We start from the raw sequence: 27,833 nt of genomic DNA, 5'->3' as shown, positions 1-27,833 counted from the left end.
GCTGTTTCAGCCTCAAGTTTGTCTAGGTCAGCAGTGGCTCAAATCGCCTCCCTGGCACAAGAGCACCACATCGCCTAAAATATCTCCTAAATATCTATTTTTCCCGGTGGGTCCAATGAATAAGGAAAGGCAATAATGGGCTAAGAAATGCGCGTTCCAAGAGGCTGACTCGCCAAGTGTCCTCTCTCCGACTGCACTATCCGTTTTATATTGTGAATGAAAGTATGTGTTTAAGCTTGTGAGAATGTGTTCCTGCGTTAGGCCTTTAGACTACTTTTGTTTCTCTTCACGGTAAATGAAGGTAATAACACACACACGCACACCCCCCAGAACACTCAGATTTCGCAAATGCTCAAGAAATGCGTATTTAACAAGAGTTCCAAATCTTTCGTCTAACTTTGAAGTTAGATATTTACATTGACAGACGGGTATCAAATGAAGTGACACTCAAAAGCGAGTTCCACACGGGTCTGTAAGCGCTACTGAAGCCACATTTCCAAAAAAGCTCCTTCCTTTCCCCACACGAGATCAAACTGCCGATTTAACAGCCCGGAGCCAGAGAACACGTTTCTCAAACTATCAGGGATCAACTCGATTAAACGGGGAATGATAAAACGAGTCAAGAAAGCTCTGGATTCAGCGGGAGCATCCGAGAGCTATCGAGGAACAGATCACTTGTACAGTGCAAATGGAGTGTGAAATGTGAAGTGCTCGAAGCTACTTTGAACGCACTTCTGTCAAATGTCAAATTATCACTCTTTCGGCACGAACTCCAAACTACGCTAAACAGCGGGGGAGGGAAAGAGCGAGGGGAATGGAGAGGGGTTTTATGTTTACGAAAATTGATAGACGCAAGTATTTGTAACCTCTTACCTCTTCTTATCACACCTCCTTGCCCGTTCAGTACAAGTCCACACTGGGCCTCCACTGAGCTCTTAAGTAATGAAGGGGGGAAAAAAGGAAGGAAAGAAAGAAATCAGATACAGAAACCCACATAGCTTTTGCTTTGTTCCCCGGCTCCCACAGGAACAATAGTTAAGGTGAGCTGGAAAACCACAGTTACTCTCACGGAACTCAAGTGCTTGGGCGAAATCCCACCCGCCATCCTGCAGCCTGCCCCTAGCCCGCGAAAGGCAGAAAAATTCCCGCTTTCATCGCCACTGAAAGACGAGTTTCTCCTGAACTGGGGGGTCAGCTCCGCAGTTACGTGGCAGGATGGAGAGCCGAACAAGTAGTCTTGAGAGAAGCGGGTTCGCTCTCTACAGTTGCACGCACAAAGGTAAAAAGACACTTTTATACGGTATTTTAGCATGTTTAGCTGCATATTTAGGGAGATATATACGGCTAAATTCATACACATGTTCCGTGACGCCTATGTACCGACTTACAAAGTGTGCACAGGAGTAGACAAAGAGCACAAACAACAGACGACCTACCGGGCTTTGCCGGCTACACAGAGTCGTAAGGGGGTTGTAACAATGCGTGTGTCCGCACATAGGTGGGGATGAATATGCATCTGTGTGCACGCACACACAGGCGCCCATGTGTGAGTGTGGGGTGAAGAACCATCCAAAAACCTGCCTAGGGCTTCTGGTGCACATCCGAAGGGATCTCCCTCCTTTATTCTCCTGTTACGAGGCTGATTATTTGGGGATCCTCGCCCTCCTTAATAAATATTTTTATTGGCATGATAAAAGACTTGAAAGGGTTGGGTTTTCTTTGGGTTTTTCCTTATGTTGGGGTTAAAAAAACACAACAAACCAAACCTAAATCTTTGCCCAGTGGAAATGTGTTAAAGACGCATTTTCCTCTACAAACAAACGAGGTATTGGACATGAAAGAGGCCTTTAAGGGTGTTAACCTACTCAACAGCCCGTGAAGAGTTAAGTAAATGCGGAGAGAGTCGGTGCATAATAAAAACCCCACTTTACAAAACAACCTTTACAGTCCTGGCTCTCTCCCCCACTTTCACCATATTGGCGCTGGCCCTGTAAGACCTTCCTTTTCAAGGCTCTTTTTTATTTTAAGTGTTCTGCCTTAAAGTGATTATGAAATCAATATGAAAAAAACTTGGCGACTGAGCATAAATTAAAGCGGTGATGGGAAAAGGTGTGACAGTTTTCTTTGTTGCCCATGGAAAATCTTTTTAGGGCACTGAAAGATGCCACTCCAGCTCCAAGACTGTTTGCATCTGTTAGGCTGACTTAAACCGCCCTCGAAACTATTGGACATTCACTTAAAATTCTGTGCAGGGAAAAGTATATTTACATTTGTTGCATTTGAAATGAGGCATATGCTGATGAACGTTTTAAAAAGAAAGACTAAGGAGAAAGGGGAAGACTGGTTAGACCAGAATTTTGGTTTAAAAGTATTTGTGGACAGTCCTGTTTCTGCTCGCCACCAAAACGCTTCCTTGGAAGCCCCACGGTGATATTCGCAAGAGTCCAAGTTTGTTCTGAATCATTTAAATCATAACGACAAATATTCATATTTTCAACTTCTCCCCGCTCAGGCTTTTCGATACCTCAATACACTCCCTCTTCTGTCCGGGAAAAGAGGGAGGAGGAAAAATAAAGAAAAGATTAGGTACAAAGACCCAAGTCTTTTACTTTTGAATAAAGTGTAATCGAAAAAATAATATTTTCCAAAGAAAAGCTGTTTCTTTTTTTCTTCTTTAAATAAATTAAAAAAAGAATGTGTCTCTAGCAGCTTAAACAACCTCTTCTTTTTTTTTTTTTAAAGGAAAACATGTTGTTTGGTCGGATGACATTGCATAAATGACCAGTTGAATGGCACTAAGTCGAAAATTGGATAAACTATGGTGCTTTTTTGCCCGGGACTTAGGCATTGTCTGCTGTCTTGCAAACGTTCCTAATCCCCTCTTTTGAAAAATACAGGGCTTTGTGCCTGCCAAAGAAAAAAAATTTGTACAGATACAAAAAAATCAGCAGCAGACGTGGTTATAAAAAGGAGTAAATAGGTTTTAGTTGGGCTGAGCAGTGAATGGCAGATTTTTTTTTTTTTTGAGGGGGGTAACATAAGGAGATCCTTGTGAAAAATGTAAACAAGAAATGGCCAGAGAGGATAAAATTATATAGTGAATTTTAATGGCGAAAGCTAGGTTTAAATAGTTAGGGCTTCCTCCTCAGAGATATAAAAGATAACATTCTTTGTTGTTGGGTTGTTGGATTATTTTCCTTCTTAAAAAAAGAAAAAAAAGAAAAGAAAAAAAGGGGGGAAAAAGATTTCTTTTCTCCGATATAAATAGAGGTTTTGGGGGGGGTTGTTTGTTTTTTTTTTGTTTATAAGGGGGGAAAAAAAATTAAACCTTCTTAGTTTTACAAACTTCGGGCTTTTTCCGAGCCTTTGACCGCTACGTCTTTTTGGAAAGACCAGCATAGCCAGCTTTGTATGACTGGGAGCGAGATTTGGGGGGAAAAGTAAGTACAATAAATACGGTCCTGTTTGTCTCTCCCCGCTGCTCGGGAAGCCTTTAGTTCCTCAGCTCGTCGGGAGAAGGAAGGTTTGCTTTTCATTTGGGGGACTTTTCGAAATGGGTGTTAGATACAGGAGGGCGTTGTTTGCAATTTGGGAAACCAATTTCATTTAAGCAACCGGCTCAATTTACCGGAGGTGAATTTTTAGTGCGGGGGAAAGGATTTCTGAGCAGATAAAGCTGAGGTTTTGACACATGAAAAAAGAATTTTTTTGATGGGTCCAGATGCCGGTTAGGGCGGAATAGATGAATGATTAGGCGCATAGATAGACGAATTCAGCTTTATCTGCTTGTATCTCTCTCCCTATTAACATCTAAATCGGATATTGCCAGGGTTTTTTATCATACTGAATATTTCTGACGAACGTTTGCTCCCGTTTATTTTTTCCCTGCCTCATGCCTCGGAGTTGAACGGAAGGTTTGCCTCTGTATGTATGTCGGAAAGCAGATTTATTTCCTGCCCTGCGTTTTTTTCTCTTTTCCTACTCCATCCTTTCCTTAACACATTTCCCTGCTAGGTCGGTGCAAGTTGTTTAAGCGGTTCCGTTCGCCGAAAGACAGGAAAAGTTGAGGAAAAACCAGAAGGTGGGTTGGGTTGGTCTGGGGTTGGGTTGGGTTGGTTTCTGTGTGACTTTGGGAAGGGCTGGCACACGCACACACGGACCCGCACAGCACACACGCACCCCGACATCTCCGGATGAGTCCCACGGTCTCAGCCATCACAGAGACACAACCCACGCGGGGAAGTCAGCCGCGAGGGTTTTTTTTTTTTTTATGTTTGTTTGCTTGTTTGGCCAAGAAAGACCACTTGCTTTCCCCCCCCCCCCCCCCCCCTATTTTTTTGTTGCTACTGTTCTGGAGGGGACGGGCTCTGGAGCGGGTTTTGGATGAGTCTTGCCTCCTTTGTATGAGCTGTTCTGAGCAGAGGAAAATGGGGAGGGTGAGGGGGGGACCGGGGCAGGGGGAGGGGAGAAGAAGGTGCCTCGAAAGGAGATCGCATGCTATTTACCTGCAAATCGTCTGCTCCCGAGGCTGCAAGCCCGAGGCTTGGTCCTGGCAGGAGTCTTTGATCTGGATGCATCCCATACTGGGATCCATGGCTCATAAGAGACAGGTCGTGGCGGCGGTAAGCATCTAAGCACCCCAGCTCTCTCCTCTGCTCGTCCAAGCAAGAGGACTTGAGCGCCCGCGCATTGTGCAGGTTGATAAAATCAGTGGGTTCCCCATGGTGGATCTGCTGGTAGTATTGCTGGGAGTGGTGGAGAGAGTTCAAGGAGTAAGCGTCAGGGTTGACGGCCGGGTGGCTGTGTTGGAACTCGTAGTGGAAGGACTGGTGGTGCAGTGGGGTGTACTGGTGGTTAGTGGAGAAGTACGGGGAGGCGAACTCAGTGCCCGTGGTAGAGTAAGTGAGAGGAGATGAGGAGGAATAGGCGACGGTCGAGTTGGCCACAGACTCCAGGCATCCAAGCTGCATCAAACGGTAACTGTTTGATCCGTCATGACGTATCTGAAAGGAAGAAGTGAAAAGAAGACCCCAAAACTGGAGGTTTGTCATTGAAAACCCCGGGTGCGGTTCTTCCAAGCACGCTGTCCTGCATAGCTTCTCCCCTTGCAGAAGCGTCTAAGCCTGCGAGCGGCAACCCCAGCAACAAAAGATCCTTTCCTACCTTGGGCTGGTGCCATAAAGGTCTGTTCAAAAAATCCTAAACAGCCCAGCCTGCCCTTAATACCGTCAAGCGAAAGGAATCCACGCACAAAAATAAAAAAAAAAAAAACCAAAACCCCAAACCCTATCTATCTTTCTATCTGTCCATCCATCCATCTATCCATCCATCTCCTGATCACAGCTGTAATATCTGGGGCTGACACAAAAAAAAGTCATCAAACAGAGGAAACTACCGAGAATACACACAAGTCCCGTCTCTATGTTGCAGCGTTACACATTGAGAAAGCTTTGCCTCCTGCTTGCCTTCCTTTCTTCCTTCCTTCCCTTGTTTTTTTTTTTTTGAACCCCTATTTTTCTTTCTTTTTAAAATAACGAATCAGATCCAAAATTCCCCCCCCTCCCTCCTTTTGCTGCGTTTCGAAAGAAAAGGGGAGTCCTGCTTTTTAGTGAGAACTCCCCATTCCTGGCGAGCTGGTGGTGATTTCTCTCCACTTCATTATATTATTAGGGGTATTATTCTGATTTTCGTTCTGGCAACGGTTTTAACGTGGTAATGAGTTGCCCTTTCTGGCGACAGATGTCATAACGAATTTTCTCTCTATACTTCTTTAAGTTATCTCTGAAGCCGGATTATAATTAAATGTAACGGTCCAATATGGATTTAAAAAAAAATGGAAACAACCACACAGGCACATCCACACACACATATGCACACACACGCGCACACACATCCGCACACACGCGCGCACACACACACACACACAGACACTCACACACACAAAATACCTCTGCATCGTGGACGAGACCTGGAAAGGTAGTTGACATTTTTTGGTTCTCCGAAAAAAAAAAAAAAAGAGGAAAAAAAAAAAAACCTCTGGATAAAATTCCCCTCTCCAAATTAAAAAAAAAAAAAAAGAAAAGAAAAAAATTGAAAAATCCAAAGTTCATGTATTTCCCCAATTTTTTTTAGAAAAAATCTCTACAGACAGAGAGAATTTGCAATGTATCTGCATAGATCAGATCTCTCGCTTTTCCATGCACCTCCTTAAAAACCTGTAGGAACAAAATTTTCCCTCTGCACAAAAGCTGCTCCCTGGATCAGATTTTGTACTTGCTGGGTATTTCTTTGGCTGATGTCGTAGGTCCCTTGGTAATATAGAAGTTTTGAAAATTAAGCATCAGCACTGAGAACTGGGAGGACAATAGATAGAGGAGCTTCATCCCAGGAGACAAGGAATAAATATTGTATCTTCGCCTAATAAGGAACTGTAGGTTCTTTCAACATTTTTATACATTTTTTCCTCCACTCTTTAGAATGCTTTTTCTTACCCAGGCTAATGTGGGAGCTAATCTGATCGAAGGGGGTATTTTGTGTACATTTTATTGGGAAGACATAAAGCAAATATATATTAATATATATTATTAAACCATCCTTTTCAATAGGTAAGTGTTCCTTCCTGTTGATTATACTGCTTTTAAATACTGACCAGAATCTAAGATTGCACATTTGTATGTGTGTCTGTTTAATTGTATTATTTTTTTTTTTCCTAAATGAGAACTATGTGGTTTGTTTTGGTTTGGTTTTTCTTCTTTTTTTTTTTTTTTTTTTTTTTTTACCCTTGCATTTACATCGAATTTAAGTCCACCCCACACTCCAACCTGCTTTCAAAGCTTCCTAATATGCTATCTTACAGGCTTCTTTAAATAGCATTTTCAAACGTAAAACTAGGGTGAGACCACAAAGTATCACTGCAGTGGTATATTATATGGAATTGTACATAAAATACATATAGATCGACGGAATTACATCTGTCTATATAGGAGAAGGAAAACTAGGGAAGGGAAAGTACGAGCTAAAGAGCACTGGTAGCTCTTTTCCCTTCGACATCTCTAAGCGCCGATGTATTTTAGTGATGGAGAGGCACGGAGCTGCGTAGCCCCGGGTTGCAAAGCCGAAGGGGTACGGTGTTTATGTATTTAGTGACACCGGTCCGAGGAGCTGCCACTCGGGGAAGAAGCCCCCTCTCTGCCTGCACCCCTGCCCTCTGCCTCGGCCCCCAGGTAGGGGCTCCCCAGCCCCCGAAGTGACCGCGGGCTCCGCACCGGGAGCGCCCGGGGGGGGCCGCCCGCTGCCAGGCGGGCGGGGGTGGGGGGTGGGGGTGCAGCCACACGCCCCCCGAGAGGGTGCCAGCCCAAATGGCATCTCCCGGCGGGGTGGCTCTGCTGATGGCTAGCTTCCACAAATGATAAGCCTGGAGATAGGAGAGGGTGTAACTTGCTTGTAATTGCCATTTAATTTGGGTTGCTTTTAAGCGTTTAAGCTGCGAAGGTGTCTTAATAATAAGCCGCAGGCAAGCAGGCATGTGGCTCGCTCCCTCTCTTCCCTCTTTTTTTTTTTTTTTGTTTTTTTTTTTGTTGAAGGTCCAGGTTTTGGGAGGGTTTCTGGGTGTCTGCTCACGCAGGCGAACGGGAGCTGCGTTCAGCCCCTTTCCCCCCCGGCAGCGGACAAAGCGCCCGCCCGGCGCCGGGGCGCATTGTCTGCCAGCGGCACGGGCCGCGGGCTCGGCCTGCCCGGGGGCGGCGGGGAGGCCCCGCCCCGCCACGCCCCGCCACGCCCCGCCCCTCCCCGCCACGCCCAGCCCCGCCCCGCCACGTCCCGCCCGCCGCTGCGGAGCCCGGCCCGGCGGGGAAAGGGAAGTGGGGGGAAAGTGGGAAGGGAGGGAGGAGGGAAGGGAGGGAGGGAGGGAGGAAGGAAGAGAGGGAGGAAGGAAGGGAGGGAGGGATGGAGGAAGGAAAGAGGAAGAGGAGGGAGGGAGGGAGGGAGGAAGGAAGAGAGGAAGGAAGGAAGGAAGGAAGGGGGAAGAGGAGGGACGAAGGAAGGAAGAAACTAAGGAAGGAAGGAAGGGAGGGAGGGTGGAAGGAAGGGAGGGAGGGAGGAAGGAAAGAGGAAGAGGAGGAAGGAAGGAAGGAAGGAAGGAAGGAAGGAAGGAAGGAAGGAAGGAAGGAAGGATGGAAGGAAGGAAGGAAGGAAGGAAGGAAGGAAGGAAGGAAGGAAGAAGAGGAGGAAGGAAGGAAGGAAGGAAGGAAGGAAGGAAGGAAGGAAGGAAGGAAGGAAGGAAGGAAGGAAGGAAGGAAGGAAGGAAGGAAGGAAGGAAGGAAGGAAGGAAGAAGAGAGGAGGAAGGAAGGAAGGAAGGAAGGAAGGAAGGAAGGAAGGAAGGAAGGAAGGAAGGAAGGAAGGAAGGAAGGAAGGAAGGAAGGAAGAAGAGGAGGAAGGAAGGAAGAAGAGGAGGAAGGAAGGAGGAAGAGTAGGAAGGAAGGAAGGAATTGTTTCTTTCTCTTCATTTGGATTTCCTACAGTTTTAATGCTGTTAATGAAATAAAAATATTTCTCCCTAACACATATTTGAGAAAATTCTAGGAACTCTGCCAAGTTCAGATTGTGTTTGGACTCCTCAAAATTTTGGTAGTTGAGAGAATAAAAGAATACATAGAAATGGGCAAACTTTGCTCTTTCCAATTTGGAGCCTGGCAAGCACAGTCTGAGCAGCCACACCAGCCTTGACCAGGACGGCTTAGACCTGACACACACACAAAATAAAATTAAGACACCTTGAGCACACATTCCTGACGGAGGGAGAAGTGTCCCTTCCCTTCGAGGAGGAAGGCACCCCCCCTCCCACACATCCAGGTCCCGGCACCCCCCAGCTCGGCGGATTTCCCCCAGCCGGTTGTTTGCACAGGGTTAATTTAGTCCTGTCTGGGTCTTTTTTTTTTTTGGGGGGGGGGAGTGGGAGGCGGATATTTTCCTCAACCTCTCCGGGGCAGCCCAGCCCACCAGCTCACCTCCGCAGGACACTTTGTCCGTCTACGCTTCCCCCCCCCCCCCCCCCCCCCCCCAGAAAACTACGGATGTGGGAGAGGTGGGGAAAGGATTTGGGCGCAGATTCCCTTCTTTTGAATCCTGTGGGTGCTGTGGTGCGTTATCACCCCGCACCTGAGCGCTGCCTGGCCCCTCTGGGTGCGGGGGAGGACACGCAGGGTGCAAGGGCTCCTGCTTTCCCAGCTCCTTTCCCGAGCTGCCAGGAGATCAGCCGGCTGCAAGAGATCCGTCTTGCCAAAGATCTCCCCCCGGTTCGATCCCTTCCCCCTCCAACCCCCCTCCCCTCCCCACGCACACGCAGCCCAGACAAACCCACAGCCACAACACCAGCCAGCTCGGAGCCCAACTTCGCCTCAAACAACAAAGAAGCCACCAAAATGGTTTTGTTTGGAGGAAAGTTTATAAGAAACCCGGCTTGCCAGATGCACGTTACTGGTCAGTTCCATCTGTTAGCTTCGCTTACAGACCCTAAAAAAAGTCATATAGACCGTTTGCGCTTTTAACTCCCCCCCAATCCAATTAATAACGTGAGTCAAACTGCAAAGCACTTATTAACTGCTCCCGGAGAAAATCTTTCAGGAAAGTTAATTGGGAGCTTTCTGGTTTTCCCACCAGCGCCATGAGCTAATGGTCAGGGCAGACAGACTTCGCGTTGAGTTTCATTGTGGCTGGGCACGTTGTTTATCCCCTGCTTAAAGTTTGCTGCTTCTCCTAAGCTACAGAAAAGGCTTTTTGGGTCTCCCTCTTTTTTGTTGGTGGTGTTGTTGGTTTTCGGGTTTTTTTTTTAAGGGGCCTGAAAAAAAGCTGACTGGGCTGCTGGAAGGGGTGGGGATGTGGGGGGGAAAAAAGAAGAAAATAAAAGCTCTTTCTCTGGAATAATCTGCGTTTCCCTGGTAGTTCACTGAACTGTGCAAAGTGGCTGGTGCTGCTGCAGGGATGGAGGCTGGGCTTGATGTCTGGCTGCTGTATGAGAGCAGCTCCCTGCGCTCACGGAGCTCTCTCACCTCTTTTGACTTACAACCATTTCCCAGCCTGAAATTACAAATTTTCCTTTCATTTTGCCTTTCTGACTTAGATCCTGCATTTTGCTGGTCACCCAATAATTGGGTTTTTGAATTTCCTAATTAAAAGCCTTCTCTTCTACTGAGAGTCATCAAAACTTGGTCCTTGCTGGACCTAAACTTCTGACCGCTTCTCCTGGACTTTCTTGTGTCTGAGTGAGTCTGGAGAGCCGTTCGAGCCACCATAGGCAGCTGGGGTCAGCAGTGCCAGGACATTCCTGGAGCAGGGTCCATCCTCTGCGCAGGGTCCATCCCTTCTGCAAAGGACCCAAAGAGAAATCCTCCTTCAGCAGCCAGCAAAGGCTTTTTGCTTAATATTCTTTTCCATCCTCTTTGTCCTCTGCAATTCTTGAAGTCTGGGGGCTGTGAGCTTTGGGGACACTCAGCTGACCTAAAAAAAAAGCAGCCCTGGGGTAGCTTTTGTGCATCGCTGGGTCCTTCCCATTGTTTGCAGATCCTTTGTCTTGTCCGTCTGTGTCCGTGTCCGTCCCCCCCCAACCCCCAACCCCTGGCAAATCTTTTTCTCCTTCTCCTGCTCCCCTGGTCTGTTGAACTTGTCTTTCTTGTCTGGCAAAGGGGGTGAACCTGAACATGGGGCCCCTCCGCGCTGAGCATCACCACCCCATCTCCCTCCCCTGAACTTCTCATGCAGGGAAGTCCCTGGGAGAGGCCCAGACCTCTGTGGGTTGGGAGGGAGCTGGTAGCACCCCCACACGTACACACACAGGCTACCCACCTTCATTTTCAGGCAAATCTTTTTTGGTAAAGGTAAAAGGCCTTTACCTTTCCACCCATCCAAACAGAGAGAGACAACCCCTGTCTGGTAAATAAATAAACCCTATACGCTCTCATGGGGAGACAAAAAGAGACCATAGTGAGAAATTTTAGTGGTTTTTTGCCTTGTGTTTCCCTTTAAGAATTATTATTTTGAGAGTACAAGTTGCATTATATAGCTTTTTCTCTTTCAAGGAGGAAAAAAAGGAGAGAGGAAGATTTGACAGTGGAGTTCACAGACTGTAGCTGTGGGCAATGAGCGTGGGGAGTTTTGGAGGGGGTTTCTTCACACTTCAAGACCAGAGATGTCCTGTAAAAACCTGTCCATCCATTCCCCTTCCCTCTGAACACAGTTAACCTCTCCGATGCCCACCACCATGTTTCCTCCTCCTTCTAAATTTGTATTCTGCCTCACCACAGCAGCCGAAAGGCAACATAATGGGACAGAGAAAATGGATTTGCAAGCAAGTAAAATGCTGTGAATATATTAGTTGAAAATTAAAGGGGATGACTGGTTTATCCAGTCTTTTCTTTGATGGCAGCAAAACTTCCTGCTTGCTGAGGTTTTCATGAAGACTCAAAGGCAACTATATTGTAACCCAGGTGCCTGGCATCACTCAGAGTCAACGCAAAAGGGAGAGGTGAGATGGCTTCAAAGGTGTCAATATTGATCAATATTGCCTCACAAAAAAACCCAGACCAATTCTCGCTTGGAGTGAATGCCATTCATACCAGTCTGTGCAAGGAGCAGGAGTGCAGAGTTTGTGGCCACTGCCCTGTGATGTGACTTTCCAGATGTTTGGTAGGGGTGATCAGTTGACTGCCTGTCAATGAGAGACGCTCTTCCCCTCCTTTTTCTGGTTCATCTCCCCCTGCCCTCATCTTCCTTAGTGTCTCTCTTCCCTGCTGGCTGCTGCTTATTGCTGGCAAAACGGGGCTGCGAGCCCCACAGTCCCTGTCCCTACCCTGTTATTTCTTGTGATAAGTGTCTTGTGACCTCCCTGTTTTCTCCTTCAAGCACCCTGACCCACAACCACAGGTTTACTTCTTACATGGAGCTGTTCCTCATGTTTACCCTCTGCACTCAACTGATCTTGCAGCCGTCTCATTTCTCCCTCTCCTGACTGTTTTCCCACAGCTCCCTGAGCTGCAGAGTGCCCCATTCCATCTGTCTTTGTTCTCCAGCCAGACCCCAAGAAAGCAGTTTCTCTTGGCTTAGGCTTGTAAAGGCATGGATATCCTACTGGGGAAGCTGTCTAAGGTCCCTTCTTACATGGCTCCTAGGGCTGTCCCTGCTCCATGGAGACCTCTCCACCTGGTCCTCCTCGACAACAGCCTCTGGTGTATCTTGGTCTTTCACACACTCCTGCTTTAAGGCATTTATTTCATCACCACTGTTGTGTTTTCAAGCTGTCTACCCGCCTTTTCTCTCTCCTTTAGGCACCTGCATCAAGAAAAACAGGCTGCCTCCACTCTTCCCCTTTTGGGATTTCCTCCCTTCCAATATTCACAAAACACTGCGGTTTTGCCAGTGCCTTTTACTGCCATGTTCCTAATTTCTTTCAGCATCTCTACTGCATCCCTTAGGGGGGTAACATGATGAATGTCTGTGGCAGCTGTCCTCTCTCCAGCTCTGCAAACACCGAGACAATGAAAAACCTCCCTCCCTCCTTCCAGCTTCCTCTTGAAAGCAAAAGCTCCTTCTTCTGTCACTTGCTCCTGCCATCTCTTAGAGGCCATTTTTATTTTCCATTGACCTCTTCTGTACTTGAAGAATGTCCTATTACTTTATTTATTTTGCGCTCTCGTGCAGTTCTTTCATTCCTCAATGTGGCTTCTCTCACACATTTTACATTTACTTAGGTAATCCTCCCAGAGCTCTTTTCTCTTTACCTGATCTATCTCACTCATGCAGGCCACTTTTTTTACCCTTAAATCCTTTTCTGATTCTGTGGCGCTCTGAAGGTATTTACTGCTCCGGGCAACAGAATCGTGATAATTTTGGAGAATCCTTTAATAATCTCTTTCTTTTCCTGTCTATCTAAGGATTTGTCAAATTTCTTATATTCTGTTGTGTTTTGCTGTTCTAAAAGGGAATGTTTGGTTATAATCACAGACCTAACTACACTCTAGTTACTCTTCTATGTCAGAGCCTCACCTTCCTTCACACCAGTAGCTCATCAGTCACTTCCTCTTTGCTTGTAAGCGATTGATGCTTTTAAATTTTGGGAAAGGAAGCAGTCAGAGATATCTCAGCAATGTTTTGTGCCCTCATGTTTATAGCAAAGAAGAAGCCAGAGATTCTTCTTTAAAGAATCTTTCTCTCTGATAACAATTTTTTCTATAAATTGTGATCATGTATTTTCTTGCTCTGACCACACTTTCTATCTGCTTCATCTAGGATTTCTCTAGCAATATTGCTGCTGTAAGTTATTTCTGCTATTAATGCCACACTGGGAAAGTGTTAAAAGGAAACAGAGACATAGCCATCTCTGTTCATGAAATGGGTTGAAGTTAGTGATTTGGTGGTAGAGCAGAATGAAACCTGGTTCTGGAAAACCACATGATGGTGAAAAGCTCGAAATGTGACTTGAAAATTAACAGGAGTCCTGGTTCGAATTCTTGCTCCACTTCTTGATATGGAAATTTGAACCTCACCCTTCTAGACTTAATAATTTGCGGAAAAACTTATGGGTTTCAACAGTGATGTTCCTCAGGATGAGAATGGAACAGTGGAAAAATTTAGAGTTATGAGAACTATTCTCTGATATTTCTACTTGGCTCTGTAAACTGTGAAGTCCATATTTTCTTTAAAATAGTCTGATTTCAACAAAATTTGTAAGACACTTTCACTGACTTTTTAAAAACTAGCTACCAAAGAAAAGTTATGAAGCCTGCTTCTATAGAAAGCACTGTAGGAAGCTGTATGGGACATTCCTGCTCACTGATGTAGCATAATACCCATATTCAACCAAGGCAACAGGAAAAATCCATATGTGACAGGGATTTTGTATCAGGCCATCAAAGTTCAGTGGGAACTGTCATCACAACCTTGTATTTTGCTGTTCAGAAGAAAACACCAGTGATATAACTGGAAATCTTACAGTTAACTAGTGCATCTAATTAAAAGTTTTTTTTCTTTTCTCTTGCCAGTCAACCCACAGGGCAATTTTAAAACAAACTCTCTACATGTAACCAGCTAAACTAGGACTTTCTAAAGTCTCCTGATCATGAACTGGCTAAGATGACATTATTCACATTATTTTCTGGATGCCTTTCGATATACGAGGCAAAATCTTATCATTAAACTTCGCTCTGGTAGTGGAGAATGAAAACATCTGTAGACTGTGATGTATTAAAGATGTACCTTATATTAGATTCATCCATAATTAATGTAGACATTCCAATAAATAATACAGTGTCAGGTTCTTTGGATTATTGAGTGTACTCCACTGTGCTCATATATTTATGCACTGGCAGTAATAGTGAGCAAGTTTCCTCACCTAATTAAACACTGAGCTCTACTATATGTTTAAATAGCATTAAGGTTGTGTCACAAACTTAAAAGTGTAAATTCAAAGGTAAGGCTGACATCTTTGTCCTCAGCTCATGAGTCATGTATTGATGCCTTCTTCCATTTTTTCCCCACCTGCATGTCTGCAAGGATATACATTTTCATAGATCTTTTTACCCCTTACACTTAATTTGTAACTTTAACACTTTAAAATTAGGTGTAATAGCATTAATATTTTAAAGAGATTCTTCCCTCAAGAGCCGGGAATTGCTCTGAATAGCTCAAATAAATCTGTATTTAGGTTAAGTAATATATAATTTTCACTGAACACATATATTTGTTAACATATTTGAAAATGGGACTTGTATTGACCCAAGAATCCTGGGTAGGTGCGAAGAAACCACTATACATTTCTTATTGGTTCAGTATTCAGGCATTTGCTATTAAAATGCATAAGATGTATCCCCAAAACTGAAGCCAGCTACTTCAGAGACATAAGATTCCACTGAGGGAATAGGTATTTATGATTTAAAAATATATTTTAATTTCCCAATTGATCATAATAGCTCATGCATAAAATCAAGCGATTTTGGGATTTCTATTACTTTAAAATTGGGCATTAAAATTCATTTGGCAGAAGAAGTGGGTTTTGGTGGTTTGGGGTTGGTTTTTTGGGGTTTTTTTTTGTTTTTTTTTTTTTTTTAATTTCTTTCCAGAAATAAGATCTTGTCTGCAGGATCTGATTCTGGAATGATATCTCTGATAGAGGAGACATCATTCACAACCTCACAATAGCTACTAGAGGACTGATAATGGATGTGCTGATAGAGCTCACTGTGAGCTCCATTCTGCATCCTCGACTCTGGTCAGTAATCCCTGTATAAGCCTGTTGTCTCTTTGACCTCTATAGGCCTAGGCACACTACTGAAGGTGGAGGGGTCAGGCAGTAAAAGACGAGTACTCTCTTGCATGAGGGACCTGATCCAAAGATCATCTGAAGTCAATGGAATTATTTCCCTGGAATTCAAAGAGCTGTGGAAAATGTCCTAAACAAGTATTTGGATGTGTGTTGTGCCTAAAATATAACAAGAATAAAAGGGGAAACAAGAATGTAATAATGCTCACCTAGAAAATGTCTTAAAAAAAAAATGTTAGTTCCAGTCCGAAAGCTGAAGAACAGTTGTTATATTTTTGAGAATCATGAGAAAAAATACTTTTCCCTCCCTCCCTCCCTCCCTCCCTCCCTTCCTTCCTTCCTTCCTTCCTTCCTTCCTTCTTTCCTTCCTTCCTTCCTTCCTTCCTTCTCTCCTTCCTTCCTTCCCTCCTTCCCTCCTTCCCTCCTGTACAGTAATACCATTATATAGATGTACATACATGTACTAGTGCTGTGGACAGCCTAATTATTCAGTTTCTAAACTGTGACTTAAAGTGTGATTTTCAGCAATAATTTCCCGCTATTTGTATCGCCTGGCTGTTCTGAAATGATTATTTGCAGACCAGTGAACGAAACATGGATAATCAACAATTTTTGATTGTACAATAAAATGACTGCAATTGAAGTACAATGCTTTCAGTAGTTTAAAGACAATGGGCTGTAGCTTACTGACCCCATTCAGCAAAGTGCTTAGCTGAAAAATATGCTTAACTTTATTTCTGAGTGTAGAGTTAAAAAAAATGCAAGGAAGTGCATTTAGCACCAGTAAGCAACATTCCTTCAGGGTGAAAACAGAAACTGGTATTCAGGTTAGCAAAGACCAGGATATAATTTTTGTTCATATGTTTTAGGGGCAAGGAACATGGGCCATGTATTAAATGATGGTCAAATGAACTTATTATTTATCATAAAAAGACTCCACATCACTATTTCTAACAATGTTCATGCATAGTTTTCCATTTCCTTAATGAAACAAATCTGTGACAACAATAAAGACCCTGTCTCTTCCTCTCAATAAACATATATCACATATATACGCATCATACAGATGCATCATGGGCTTCTATGTATATGTGATAGAGAAAGAGAAAGATTTTGCAATAATTTGCACAGCTATTTTATATCTTCATTTTAGATGAATCAACACAGCTATGTTAATGTACTTGATTCACCTCCCGTTTGCATCAGCTGAACCTCTGGTCTACTATTTTGAGATATTGCAATTCCTTATCACATCAGTGGGAACAGCTGATACCTTGTCAGCAATCTCCTCTGCTGGCATATATATGCAAGTGCATAGTGTAGACCTTGCACCCACATTCATATTCCCCCAAATTACTGTTTTGATTATTGTGCATCAAAAGTGCCTAGGAAGAGGATGTTTTTCCCTCAGCTGGAAATATGAACATTCACTTTCCCTGTAACCTTAACCCTGACCCTAAATTTGCAACCCTTAAAGATTAGCTTAAACAGAAGATCAATTTTGTTTACAGTGATGAGCATTGATTTTTCTCCCTGCAGTGCATGACACTGGCCTGGCTATTAATAGAGGAGAAAATATTATTCCCTATGGCTAAGAAGTTCTATACCATAAAAAGAAGCTATATACCATAGCATCATAGAATGGTTTGGGTTGGAAGGCACCTTCAAAGGTCACCTAGTCCAACCCCCCTGCAGTGAGTAGGACCAGCTTTAACCAGCCCAGGGTGCTCAGAGCCCCGGCCAACCTGGCCTGGGATGTTGCCAGGGATGGGGCATCTCCCACCTCTCTGGGCAACCTGTGCCAGTGCCTCACCACCCTCAGTGTAAAACATTTCTTCTTTGTATCTAGTCTGAATATAGAAAAATAGATAGGTGTGTGTATTTTTATATATCTATATTGATACATACATGGAATGTTGTCACCAGCTTCATACCTGCTGCCCTGCAGGGTGGGTTTCTAAAATGAAAAGTTACTTTTCTTTATTGCCTTCAAAGAGCCCCCTGAGCTAGGTTACTTGTTTGTAGCAACCCAAGGGAGGCAGAAAGCCTGCTTAGCATCCCTCTTCTTTCTTACAGCAAGAAGCAGGCTGCGATTTGGACGCTCCCCCCTCTCCCCCCCGCCCCTTCCCCTCCCCCGGCTGCGGGGGCCGGCGGGGTGAGTCCCCCCTGCGCCCCGCCGGCGGGAGCTGTCCATTCAGCACCCCGCGCCCACGGGCTGCCTGCCCGCCCGCCAAAAAACCCCAGCAACAAAAGAAGGGAAATATTAATTAATGAAAAAGAGGGGGGAGAGCTACAAAAAAAAAAAAAAAAAAAAAGCCAATCTGCTCAATCCTCTGCCTGCAGGCAGACTCTAACGGAAACCACATATGCTTTGCCTCTCCCTATAAGAAATCTTCATTGGGGCATTAAAATACTTAAAAGGATTAGTCGTTAAATACTTGTACATTTGGTTTAATTCACTGGAAACGCTATGTCACAGGGTTACATCAGAAAGCTAGAGAGTTTTAATCTCACTTGCAGTATTTACCTAGATGTTTTATTCCTTCTGCTGCTTGTTACAGGGATAATATTAATATCCTACTTGTCCAGAGGGAGGAAGTTAAAAAAAAAAATAAAAAAGAAAAAAAAAGAAAAGGAAGAGCTGGCTGCTGTCTGATGGTATAAAAATATCAAAGAGACTTTTAAGGTAAAACAAAACAAAAACCAGCATGAATTGGAGAGTGGCATTCCTTCCCACAGCCTGTTGCTTATTCCTGGTGATGATGATGGAGAGGTAAGGAGCTGTTGTCTTAGGAAAACTAGGTAACTTAGCAGATCACACAGGTCTTGGGACATGAGAGATGGTGGCTTTGTTTAAAGCCATCTCCTTTTTGAGCCTCAGTTTCCCTCTATGACAGGTGTGCAGCTCCTTTGCAATTACTCTTTCAGCGTAGTAGATAAAATGACATTATTTTTGGCAAGGGTCCAAAAGAAGTTGTCTTCAAGTAAGGAAAGGAAACAGGGGCCATAAATCCGATGAAGGCAGGTACAGAAATGCCTTACAATGCGAACTTCTCAATGGGGAGGGCAATGGGTATGTGGGAGAACACTGTCATGTGAGACTTCGCTGTTTTTGTGACTAATGAGAGAGGACGGACTGTTACAGCTTAAACCTTCCCTCACGTAGAGGTTTCTGCACTTAGCCCTGGCATTCCTTCTACAGCCTTACTCTAGCTATATCCATTCAAAAAGACATCAAGTAAGGAAATATCAGTAAAATTATTTTCTTTTCAAACCCAGAGTTTTTTTTTTTCATATTTCAGGCTGTTTGGGTGAAAAATGAGCCAAGGGTGAAATTCTGGTCCCACTGAAGTGAATGAGTGCATTGTCACAGATTTCTGTTGATTTCATAAGAAAAAAAACTCAGTGGAGTGGTATACATTTAATCTTTCCAAGAAAGAAGTCCTGGATCTTTCACAGGAAGTGAAGAAGGGATTAAGACAATTTCCATCATCAAGTTCTTTGTTCGCTTTGCAGTGTCTGAACCGCAGAATGACCCATAGCCAACCATTTTCGTTGTATCAATGGAGTTATCACCATTAAGAGTAGTCTCACTGGAAGTTCTGCTGTGACTTCAACAAGGCACAACGTGATCTCACGGTAATTCCTCTCGGCCACCACTCTGAGTCAGGCAGCCTCCAGAAATAGCAACATAGACTGTCCTGTCAAAAACATAATAAAAATACAGGGTCACTGGCTTTGCGTAGAGTTACAGAAGAAAAATTACCATGCACACTCCCCATCTGCAAAATGCACACATATCTGCCAATAATCTGGAATATAATTTAAGTGCTGAGATTTAATCTCAGATTTTATCCAGATAAGCTAAACAATACATTGTTCTACAGTGATGATGTACGGGGTGAGGCCTGGATAAGACCCGTTAAATTATTAGGCACCCGGTTGTTTCGGATTCAGAAGAGAACATCCTATTCTAGGATTGCCCAATCATTCTTCTTGCAAACTATGGAAGAGGAGCATTCCTGGGAACTGACCAGAAGACTTTCTGAATGCCTGAATGATGTAAGAAGCATAAGGAAAACTGTACAATATATAGTGACTTGGGAGACATTTTTTTGCCTCCTATAATCTATTGCTATAATTTATTTAGTTTTGTGGACACCCCACCCCCCCCCGCTCTGGCTTAGGGAGTTTTATACCCCCCAAGATCTGTCAGCCTAATTTAATTTTTGGGGGTGTTTGAATATCACCCTGCCCTTGACATAAAGGGTGTCTTTTTTTTTTTTTTTTTTTTTTTTTTGTGAGACTTTGTGTCTTCTTGTGCTTTTTTCCCCCTCAAAAGCAGAGAAAGGCATCTTGTATTCAAAGCATAAGCGCAGCTGCCCATGAGACTGCTTGGATGAGGACTAGATAAGAGAGTTACATTAGGGCAGAAATTTGGGTCACATCATATCAAACTGAAAGCATCAGGCCAAAGATAGGCTTGGCTAATAATATTTATACATGATCATTTTAAATGTGAAAACACCTCCTGCCATAAAAGAAATCCCCTTTCAGTCTCAAGTCAGTGCAGGTATTTTCAATAGGTTTATGTCACCGCTTGCTAAAACGCAATGCATTTGCATCTTCTTTGCATTATTTATTGTTATCCTGCAGGCTGGATTGTCACACTAATCATGATTTATGTCACTGAGTTTTATCAGCTTCTGCTAGATTATATTTTCAAGTGGTGCCCCTGGACCTTAGGAAGAGAAATGTCAGTGCAAGTCTTTTACACCTGTTACACAGCATAGGTGGATGCTGCTTGTTGTCAAAGCCATGCGGAAAAATGTCTCTCCTTCAGCAGCAGCTCCTGGTATTGTGACCTTAACGCATCCTTAGCAGACAAACTCTTTAATGCTTTCAATACCTTTAGAACCGCGTTGCAGGAACACTTTATAAGCTTATGCTTGACAGACCAAGGGGAGACTTTTCCAAGTCACTGTGATGTGCGCTGCAATATGTGACATAGTAGGCAGCGCATGTGGTTAGAGGATGGATGATTGAGCTGGGGGTCGGTAAAAGTTTTGGGCTGTATATGGAAGATCACTCCTTGCCTCTGCTACTGACTTTCTGTGTCACCTTGGACAAATCACATCACCCACCACATTTTTGCTATATTCCTCATGTTTTGCATGTGGTATATCAATTTCTTCTTTTCTTTTTATTTTATGTCTTAGCTCTTTGCAATGTTAGCTCCTCAGGGTGAAGACTGAGTCTTGCTGTGTGACTGTAAGCTGCTTGAGAGAATGGGAACCTTGACTTGAGCTTGAGGCCACTCAAAACACAAAATGTAAAAGTTTTGCATCTTTTTTTGGAAAAAAAAAAAGTGTAACATACAGGATGAAACCTTGAATCATCATGACTTGCTTAAGGACTTACGCCACTTTAACTTGTTCTGAGAGGCTTTGCTGCATCACGGCCTGCCCGTAGGTCCATATAAAGAGTATGAGTCTGCTACTGTGATTGGCAAACAAAGACACTCTATTGCTTGAAAAGGTGAAATGAGGAGTCCAATGAAAGCTTTAGAGTTTGTTGGTTGGTCTACACTGGAAATACTGCCACGGTAGGTATGGTTATTAAAATTACAGCCAGGCCCTTGAATTGGCTACCAGAAAAGCAATATTCTTATGCTATGGAAAAACATATTTCCTTTTCTTTCCTCCACCCAATAAGGCTTGAAGTTAGAAGTCGCTGTCACCTGTGCCAGTTCCCCACCTTTGGTCTCGTATCCGTTCTCTCTGGCTGTGAATTCCTAGCCACCTGGAATTTCTTTTACGGTACACTGCTTCTGCTATTGCCTACATACTACTAGTGGCATAAAACTATTTCAGGTGTTGACTATGTTTCCTCATGTGAACGAGGAGTGAACGACTGTGAATGAGGAGTGAACTCATGTGAACAGAGTGAATTTCTTCTCATTTGCAATTTTGCATTGTTTGAAGTCCTAACCCAGGTCTGAGCTTTCTTTCAGCCACCAAGAGAGCAAAAGCTCTGATGAGAAATGGGAGGAACAAGTGCTTAAATGCCACATGGTCTGTGGAGTTGAATTTTATTTGCATAAGTGGATCATCTAGGATATTTCTTTTAAATAACAGCATTCTAACCTGAGGTACCAGATATACCATTGGTGTAAATCAGCACAACTCCCAAAGGACATGTGTTGATTTTACACCCACTGGACATGTGGCTCAGCCAGCCTGTGATTTTTAGCACTTAGTTTTCTTCATGAACAGAAAATAGCATTATCATTTGCCTGTGATAAGGATATCTTTAATCAGGAACTGGGATCTACTGTACTGCTAGGTGCCAAAAAGGCAGTACTTAATTTAGAAGTGTCTTGGGGTAGCATAGAATTACTCCATGAATGCAGGAAACTGAAGGAATAAAACAGTTATAACAAAAGAATGCTAAAGTGTTCAATTTTATGTGGACATGACTTGTTTGGGAATATGTATTTGTCTGAATTCTTTCCAGAGCAAATTTAACTGTGAAGGAAGATAATTATTTTGTTTTCCTGAATATATATTCAGCTGCAAATGTTATCAGGGAGCCGAATTCTGATCTCATTTCCATCAGTAGGAATAAAGAGCAGGTCAATGGAGATACATTAATACAAAGCTAAGATGTGCATCCTGGCTATTATTCTTGAGCAGTTGTAGAAAATGAGAGTTATTGGTTTGATAGCCCAGATTTAAATTATTCCTCAGAACATCCTGTGGAAAGAAAATGAATTTGAAAAGATATTGTAAAGAAAAATTCATTTACATCTTTTTGTGCAGAAAGAACCTGTTGAAAGACATTTAAAAGAGGATTAAAGCTGATTTCTTACAAGCAGTAGAATAATCAGATTTCTAAGCTAAAGTGGAATTAAGGACCTTCAATTCATCTGCAAAGCTGACTGAAGTTGAATCATCGTTCAGTAATTTACATGTCATTTACAGGGGCATTCATTGTGCTTTTAGTACTGTAAATATGATCTGAACAGCTTTTGATCTTTTGCAGCATTTGCAGGAACATATTATTGTTTCTCAGAAAAAAAGGAAGAGTTTTATACAAAAAAACCCCGTAACGCTTTTTTACAATGTCAAAACAAATGTGTCAACCAAATGGTAATATCTGCACTAGTTTCATTTATCTGCACACGGTGGTTGTGAGGTTTAATGATTGTTTGTCACAAAAATACATTTTAAGAGAAGCAAGCAGATTGCTGAGTAGCAAACATGTTTTATGGAATATGTAACATTGTAAACACATTTTTGTTTCAACAGGATTTACAGAAGATTGCAAAATGAATGTGTTTATACAAAATGAGAAGTAGACAAAGCTTCTATTTTCCTATCTAAGTATTTTGTGTTCATTTGCTCTTACTAGAAAGATTCATTTGCTACCATTAAAATTCATACCTTCTTACTTTTTTGTACTGGACTAGTCTCACATTTGAACTGGGACTAATTCTTCTGACATATATTTGACCACAGCTCCCACAACAAGAAAACCCTCCCACATTTCCCAGAACTGCCAACCTTGTTTATCCTGTCAATTCTCTCTTGAAGGATCAGATCTTTAACTGTGCCAAAGCCCAGGGAAGTCAATGAAAAGATTCCCAAAGGCTTTGAATCAGATTCTGGCAGCAAAGCATCAGTAACTTCAATAAAATTACACCAATTTACTCCAGTTGAGGATTTGACCTGGCATTTAATACTGCACTCATCACCATTTGAGATTCATCCTCAAGACTTCTTGGAGGCACAAAAAAAGAGATGTTCTGAAACTAGAGTTTTGGCTGGGGGTAGGGTAGAAGAGGGTAGTTTTTATTTAGAAAGATAATAGCTCAGTCAAGTAATTTATTAAATAAACTATCGGGAAAGATATGCTTACGGGATGATGATGTCTTAAAACAAATCTCTATGTGGTTAACACTGTTGGCATGGATTATAGAGGGAATAGTGATCACATATATTGTATGTTATTGACAACTGATTTATTCTGAGATCAGTCACATTAATACCTAGAGACCTCTATAAGGCTTATTTTATGTCCACTAAATTATTTGCCTCTTCTTGTTGACAAAGATTCAAGAGCCCCGTCAGGAACATGACATGGTAGCCACACAAAAGACACCAGTCTGTGGTCGATCAGATAACACAGATAGCTTTAATGTTGTGATTATAACACTCCATCTCATGACACAAAAGCCAATTAACAGAATGTAATCTAATTTTAATTATCCTTACAAGCTATCTAGATTCCAGTCAATGAAAATGGACAGAAGCACCCAAAATATTTTTTACCCTGTTGACTTTGGGCACCAATTTTAAGATCTCATGAACCAACTTTTTGAGTTTCTGCATCTTTCCATTGATGGTAGAGAGCCTAATGAGCATACTGTATAATTTTTCTTGTTTAGGGGGCTGAAACTGAATCCCAACAATACTAATTGAATTCACTATTTAAAGGTAATCATGTTTATAGTCTTAGGAGCTATGCTGTCTGATACTGGAGGTTTCCTTTACCTTAAAAGTAGTATGGTCACTGGTTTTTGAGTTTTAAGCCCTCGATAAGCCTCAGGTGATATTTCATTAGCAAAGATTCATAATCTGAAAGCAAACCAGTTTTAATTAGCTGAAAAATACTGGATCACAATCTGTCTATTATATGAAGAGCCACAAACTTAAAGTTTTGGAATGATCTAAAAGGCATATGAAGGTCAAAATTGCTTTGACATTTTTAGACCCAAAAGGCTATGAAATCATTTTAGCTTTGAAACCAACATCTTCTATCTGGCTATAAATATCCTAGCTCCAGTTTAAAGCATCACAAAACATCTGAAATTCATGTCAATGTACACTGGTGTTCATACTCATATTTCACATATATCTGCCTAGGAAAGGTCTAGGTAGTTCAATTTCTTTCCTCAGTTCATGCTGCCTACCATTCTCTTCCGTCTTCCTGGAATATTTGGAGGATTTCTTATCAGTTTTCATCCATTAACTATCCGATTTAGATGTGTAAAGGTCATCAATTTCCTAAATGACTTCTTGCATAACTGCTCAGAATTCAATCATCTAGTTGTCTGTTTTCTGAAAAATACCCCCATATTTCCATTCATCGTGTTAAAGGTGCTTTTTCCTACGGTGTCTGTTTGTTTCTTCCTTGTGTCCTCAGGTTTCATTTCCTCCATCAGCTTACAGGTGGCATCCAGCATGAATAGGATGGCTGTGATATCAGTTGTACAATACTCATAATACTTAGCAATCTCTCACCTATACCAGGTTCCTATGGTATATGCACAACATCATTATCTTGTTCCATCCAGCCACTCATACTTCGGCCAAGAATTCTACAACATCTGATTTGATGGTTAGTTCCCTTATATGGACAATGTGCAGGTGATGAACCTTTTCTTCCTTCCACAGATCCGTCCAAAGGCAGCAGGAGCTTATTTCAGAGGAGTCATGGCTGACCTGTTCTCATACGAACACTGATTTCACATGCAAAATTTCTTCTCCCTGTCTTCTCTCCCCTCTTTCTTCTTTGTCTTTCAAGACACACTCAGATCTTATTTTTGGAATGCAACAATCAGTCTCATTGCATTGTTTGCTGTCTATTAAATGAGCCTTTTTCAGTTATCAGACTCTGGTAGTCCTGTCTCACCAACTTGGTAGCACTCTGCAGTATGCCCACAAAGACAGTATATCTCTAGGTCATGCTGCATCAATAATAAAGTAAAGAAATTTCCCTTCCCCAAGAGCTGAAGGAATAAGAAAGGACAAGTGCTTGCAGCGAAGAAGAGACTATGAGACAGGAACATCCTTTGCCATGATCAGGTATCCTGTGTATCTGGGGTATGACAGGACAAAGGAGTGTATGGTATCTCCAGGCACAGACAATCTGTGTACCTGACATCTGGATGTCAGGCAGGAATAAGTGAAGCAGTCAGTTGGATTTAATCCTTTGGAGTTAAGAAATGAAACAAGACATAGTCACTGTTGTGTCTTTTCCCAAACAGGTGTTACCTTGGAAAAAACCCTAACCCTACCTTTCCCGCTCTGTTGGTCTGAATACAGACATAGAATCATAGAATCGTTTAGGTTGGAAAAGACCTTTAAGATCATCCAGTCCAACCATTAACTTAACATTACCAAGTCCACACTAAACCAATCGAGGCTAGACTAGACTAAACCATGTCCCAAAGTGCCACATCTACCCGTTTTTTGAACACTTCCAGGGATGGGGACTCCACCACCTCTCTGGGCAGCCTCTTCCAATGCTTCACTACCCTTTCCATGAAGAATTTTTTCCTAATATCCAATCTAAACCTCCCCTGGTGCAGCTTGAACCCATTTCCTCTCGTCCTATCGCTAACTACGTGGGAGAAGAGACCAATACCCACCTCACTACACCCTCCTTTCAGGTAGTTGTAGAGAGCGATAAGGTCTCCCCTCAGCCTCCTCTTCTCCAGACTAAACAACCCCAGTTCCCTCAGCTGCTCCCCATCAGCCCTGTGCTCCACACCCTTCACCAGCTTTGTTGCCCTTCTCTGAACACGCTCCAGCACCTCAATGTCTTTCTTGTATTGAGGGGCCCAAAACTGGACACAGTATTCCAGGTGTGGCCTCACCATCACCGAGTACAGGGGCACAATCACCTCCCTGCTCCTGCTGGCCACAGCATTCCTGATACAAGCCAGGATGCTGTTGGCCTTCTTGGCCACCTGGGCACACTGCTGGCTCATGTTCAGCCGCTGTCAGCCAGCATCCCCAGGTCCTTTTCAGCCAGGCAGCTTTCCAGCCACTCTTCCCCAAGCCTGTAGCGTTGCATGGGGTTGTTGTGTCTGAAATGCAGGACCCGGCACTTGGCCTTGTTAAACCTCATACAGTTGGCCTCAGCCCATTGATTCAGCCTGTCCAGGTCCCTCTGCAGGGCCATCCTACCCTTCAAGCAGATAGACATCATGCCCTAAGATCTTAATCATTGCACTGTTAGGTCTAAATGAAGGTATGGGTGGAGGAGATCTTTGGAGATGTAGGAAAACATTAGTTTCTGGATTTTTTTCCAAAGGTCTTCGTGTGTGTGTGTGCGTGTGCACGTGTATGTGTGTAAAATGCTCTAAAAAAAGGCCAATTGTCCGACTGCCCATGCTGAGGACACATCCTTCTATTGTTTAGGAAGATATTGATGTTTCTGAGAGAAAAGTGGCCATAAATAATAGGGAAAATGATAAACCTATGGTCTCTTTTTCTTACTTACCCAATTCCTCTACCTTGCTGGAGGAGCTAGTCTTTTAGTGACCATAAGTCATCAGAGGCATTGTATATGTGGTGGCTCATCTCAAGCCCACGGGCAGCTCATCTATAACATTTAGCTGCCCCAAGAAAAACTTATACTGCTCATCTGTTTCAATGAATATTCGTATATGACTGTCCTGGTTTCAGCTGGGATAGAGTTAATTTTCTTCCTAGTAGCAGGCATAGTGCTGTAGTTTGGATTTAGTAGGAGAAGAATGTTAATAACACGTTGATGTTTTTAGTTGTTGCTGAGTACTGCTTATGCTAGTCAAGGACTTTTCAGCTTCCCATGCTCTGCCAGGGGCACAAGAAGCTGGGAGGGGGCACAGCCAGAATAGTTGATCCAAACTGCCCAAAGGGCTATTCCATACCATATGGCGTCATGCTCAGTATAGAAACTGGGGGGGGTTGGCCGGGGAGCAGCGATCGCTGCTTGGGCACTGTCTGGGTATCGGTCGGCGGGTGGTGAGCAATTGCATCGTGCATCACTTGCTTTGTATATCATTATTATTATTATTATTATCATTATTACAGTGTTACTATTATCATTACTATTTTACTTTATTTCAATTATTAAACTGTTCTTATCTCAACCCAGGAGTGTTTCTCACTCTTACTCCTCCGATTCTCTCCCCCATCCCATCGGGGTAGGGGGAGTGAGTGAGCGGCTGCATGGTGCTGAGCTGCTGGCTGGGGCTGGGCTCATATCCCTTCAGCACTTCTTCAGACCCTCAGCCCTCAAGCGAATACCCCAAAGGAAATAATTTGCTTGGTCAGATTTCCACAGGCTTGATCTTCAGTGATGCTTGACAACTTCTGTGCCAGAAAGCAGAATGTTTTGTGTTTTATTATCAGTCATCTGAGTTTAGCTGTAAGTGACCAACAGGACTTATCTTGGACACTATCAGGGCCGCACCCTTAACTACTCCTAGGTTTTCTCCTTGCCTGAATCCTTTTCAGCAATTTTCTAGAAGATATTTTTGGTGGTTGAAGAAACTAAAAATGCCTCCGCCTGGCCTGCTTTATACTGCCTTTGGGTTTTACACCGTTGTGAATGAATGGCTGTTTTCTGCTTCTCATCTAACTTAAGCAACTGTTTAGGCCTGGGTGAACTGGCCCTTGAAGATGCCTATCTCTCCAGTAACTCCAGAGGCATTCCATGTGCTTGTCTAGATGAAGAAAACATCTGACTTTC

General features: G+C 43.2%; 1 protein-coding gene across 1 annotated transcript in view; it reads right to left on the bottom strand.

Annotated features, from left to right (window-relative positions):
- The window catches only part of TFAP2D (transcription factor AP-2 delta), a 49,930-nt gene extending 43,943 nt beyond the window's left edge, over positions 1–5,987 (bottom strand). The window contains exons 1-3 of the mRNA XM_075708211.1: positions 5,949–5,987; positions 4,506–5,003; positions 874–934 (exon numbers count right to left, since the gene is read on the bottom strand). Of these exons, the coding sequence (XP_075564326.1) occupies positions 874–934; positions 4,506–5,003; positions 5,949–5,987 (598 nt within the window). The remainder of the gene's footprint in view (positions 1–873; positions 935–4,505; positions 5,004–5,948) is intronic.
- Between the last annotated feature and the right edge of the window lie 21,846 nt (positions 5,988–27,833).

The sequence above is a fragment of the Pelecanus crispus genome, chromosome 3, assembly GCF_030463565.1.
Source record: "Pelecanus crispus isolate bPelCri1 chromosome 3, bPelCri1.pri, whole genome shotgun sequence".
Classification (NCBI taxonomy): domain Eukaryota; kingdom Metazoa; phylum Chordata; class Aves; order Pelecaniformes; family Pelecanidae; genus Pelecanus; species Pelecanus crispus.
The sequence above is the reverse complement of the archived record's forward strand: the minus strand, read 5'-3'. Positions and strand labels throughout refer to the sequence as shown.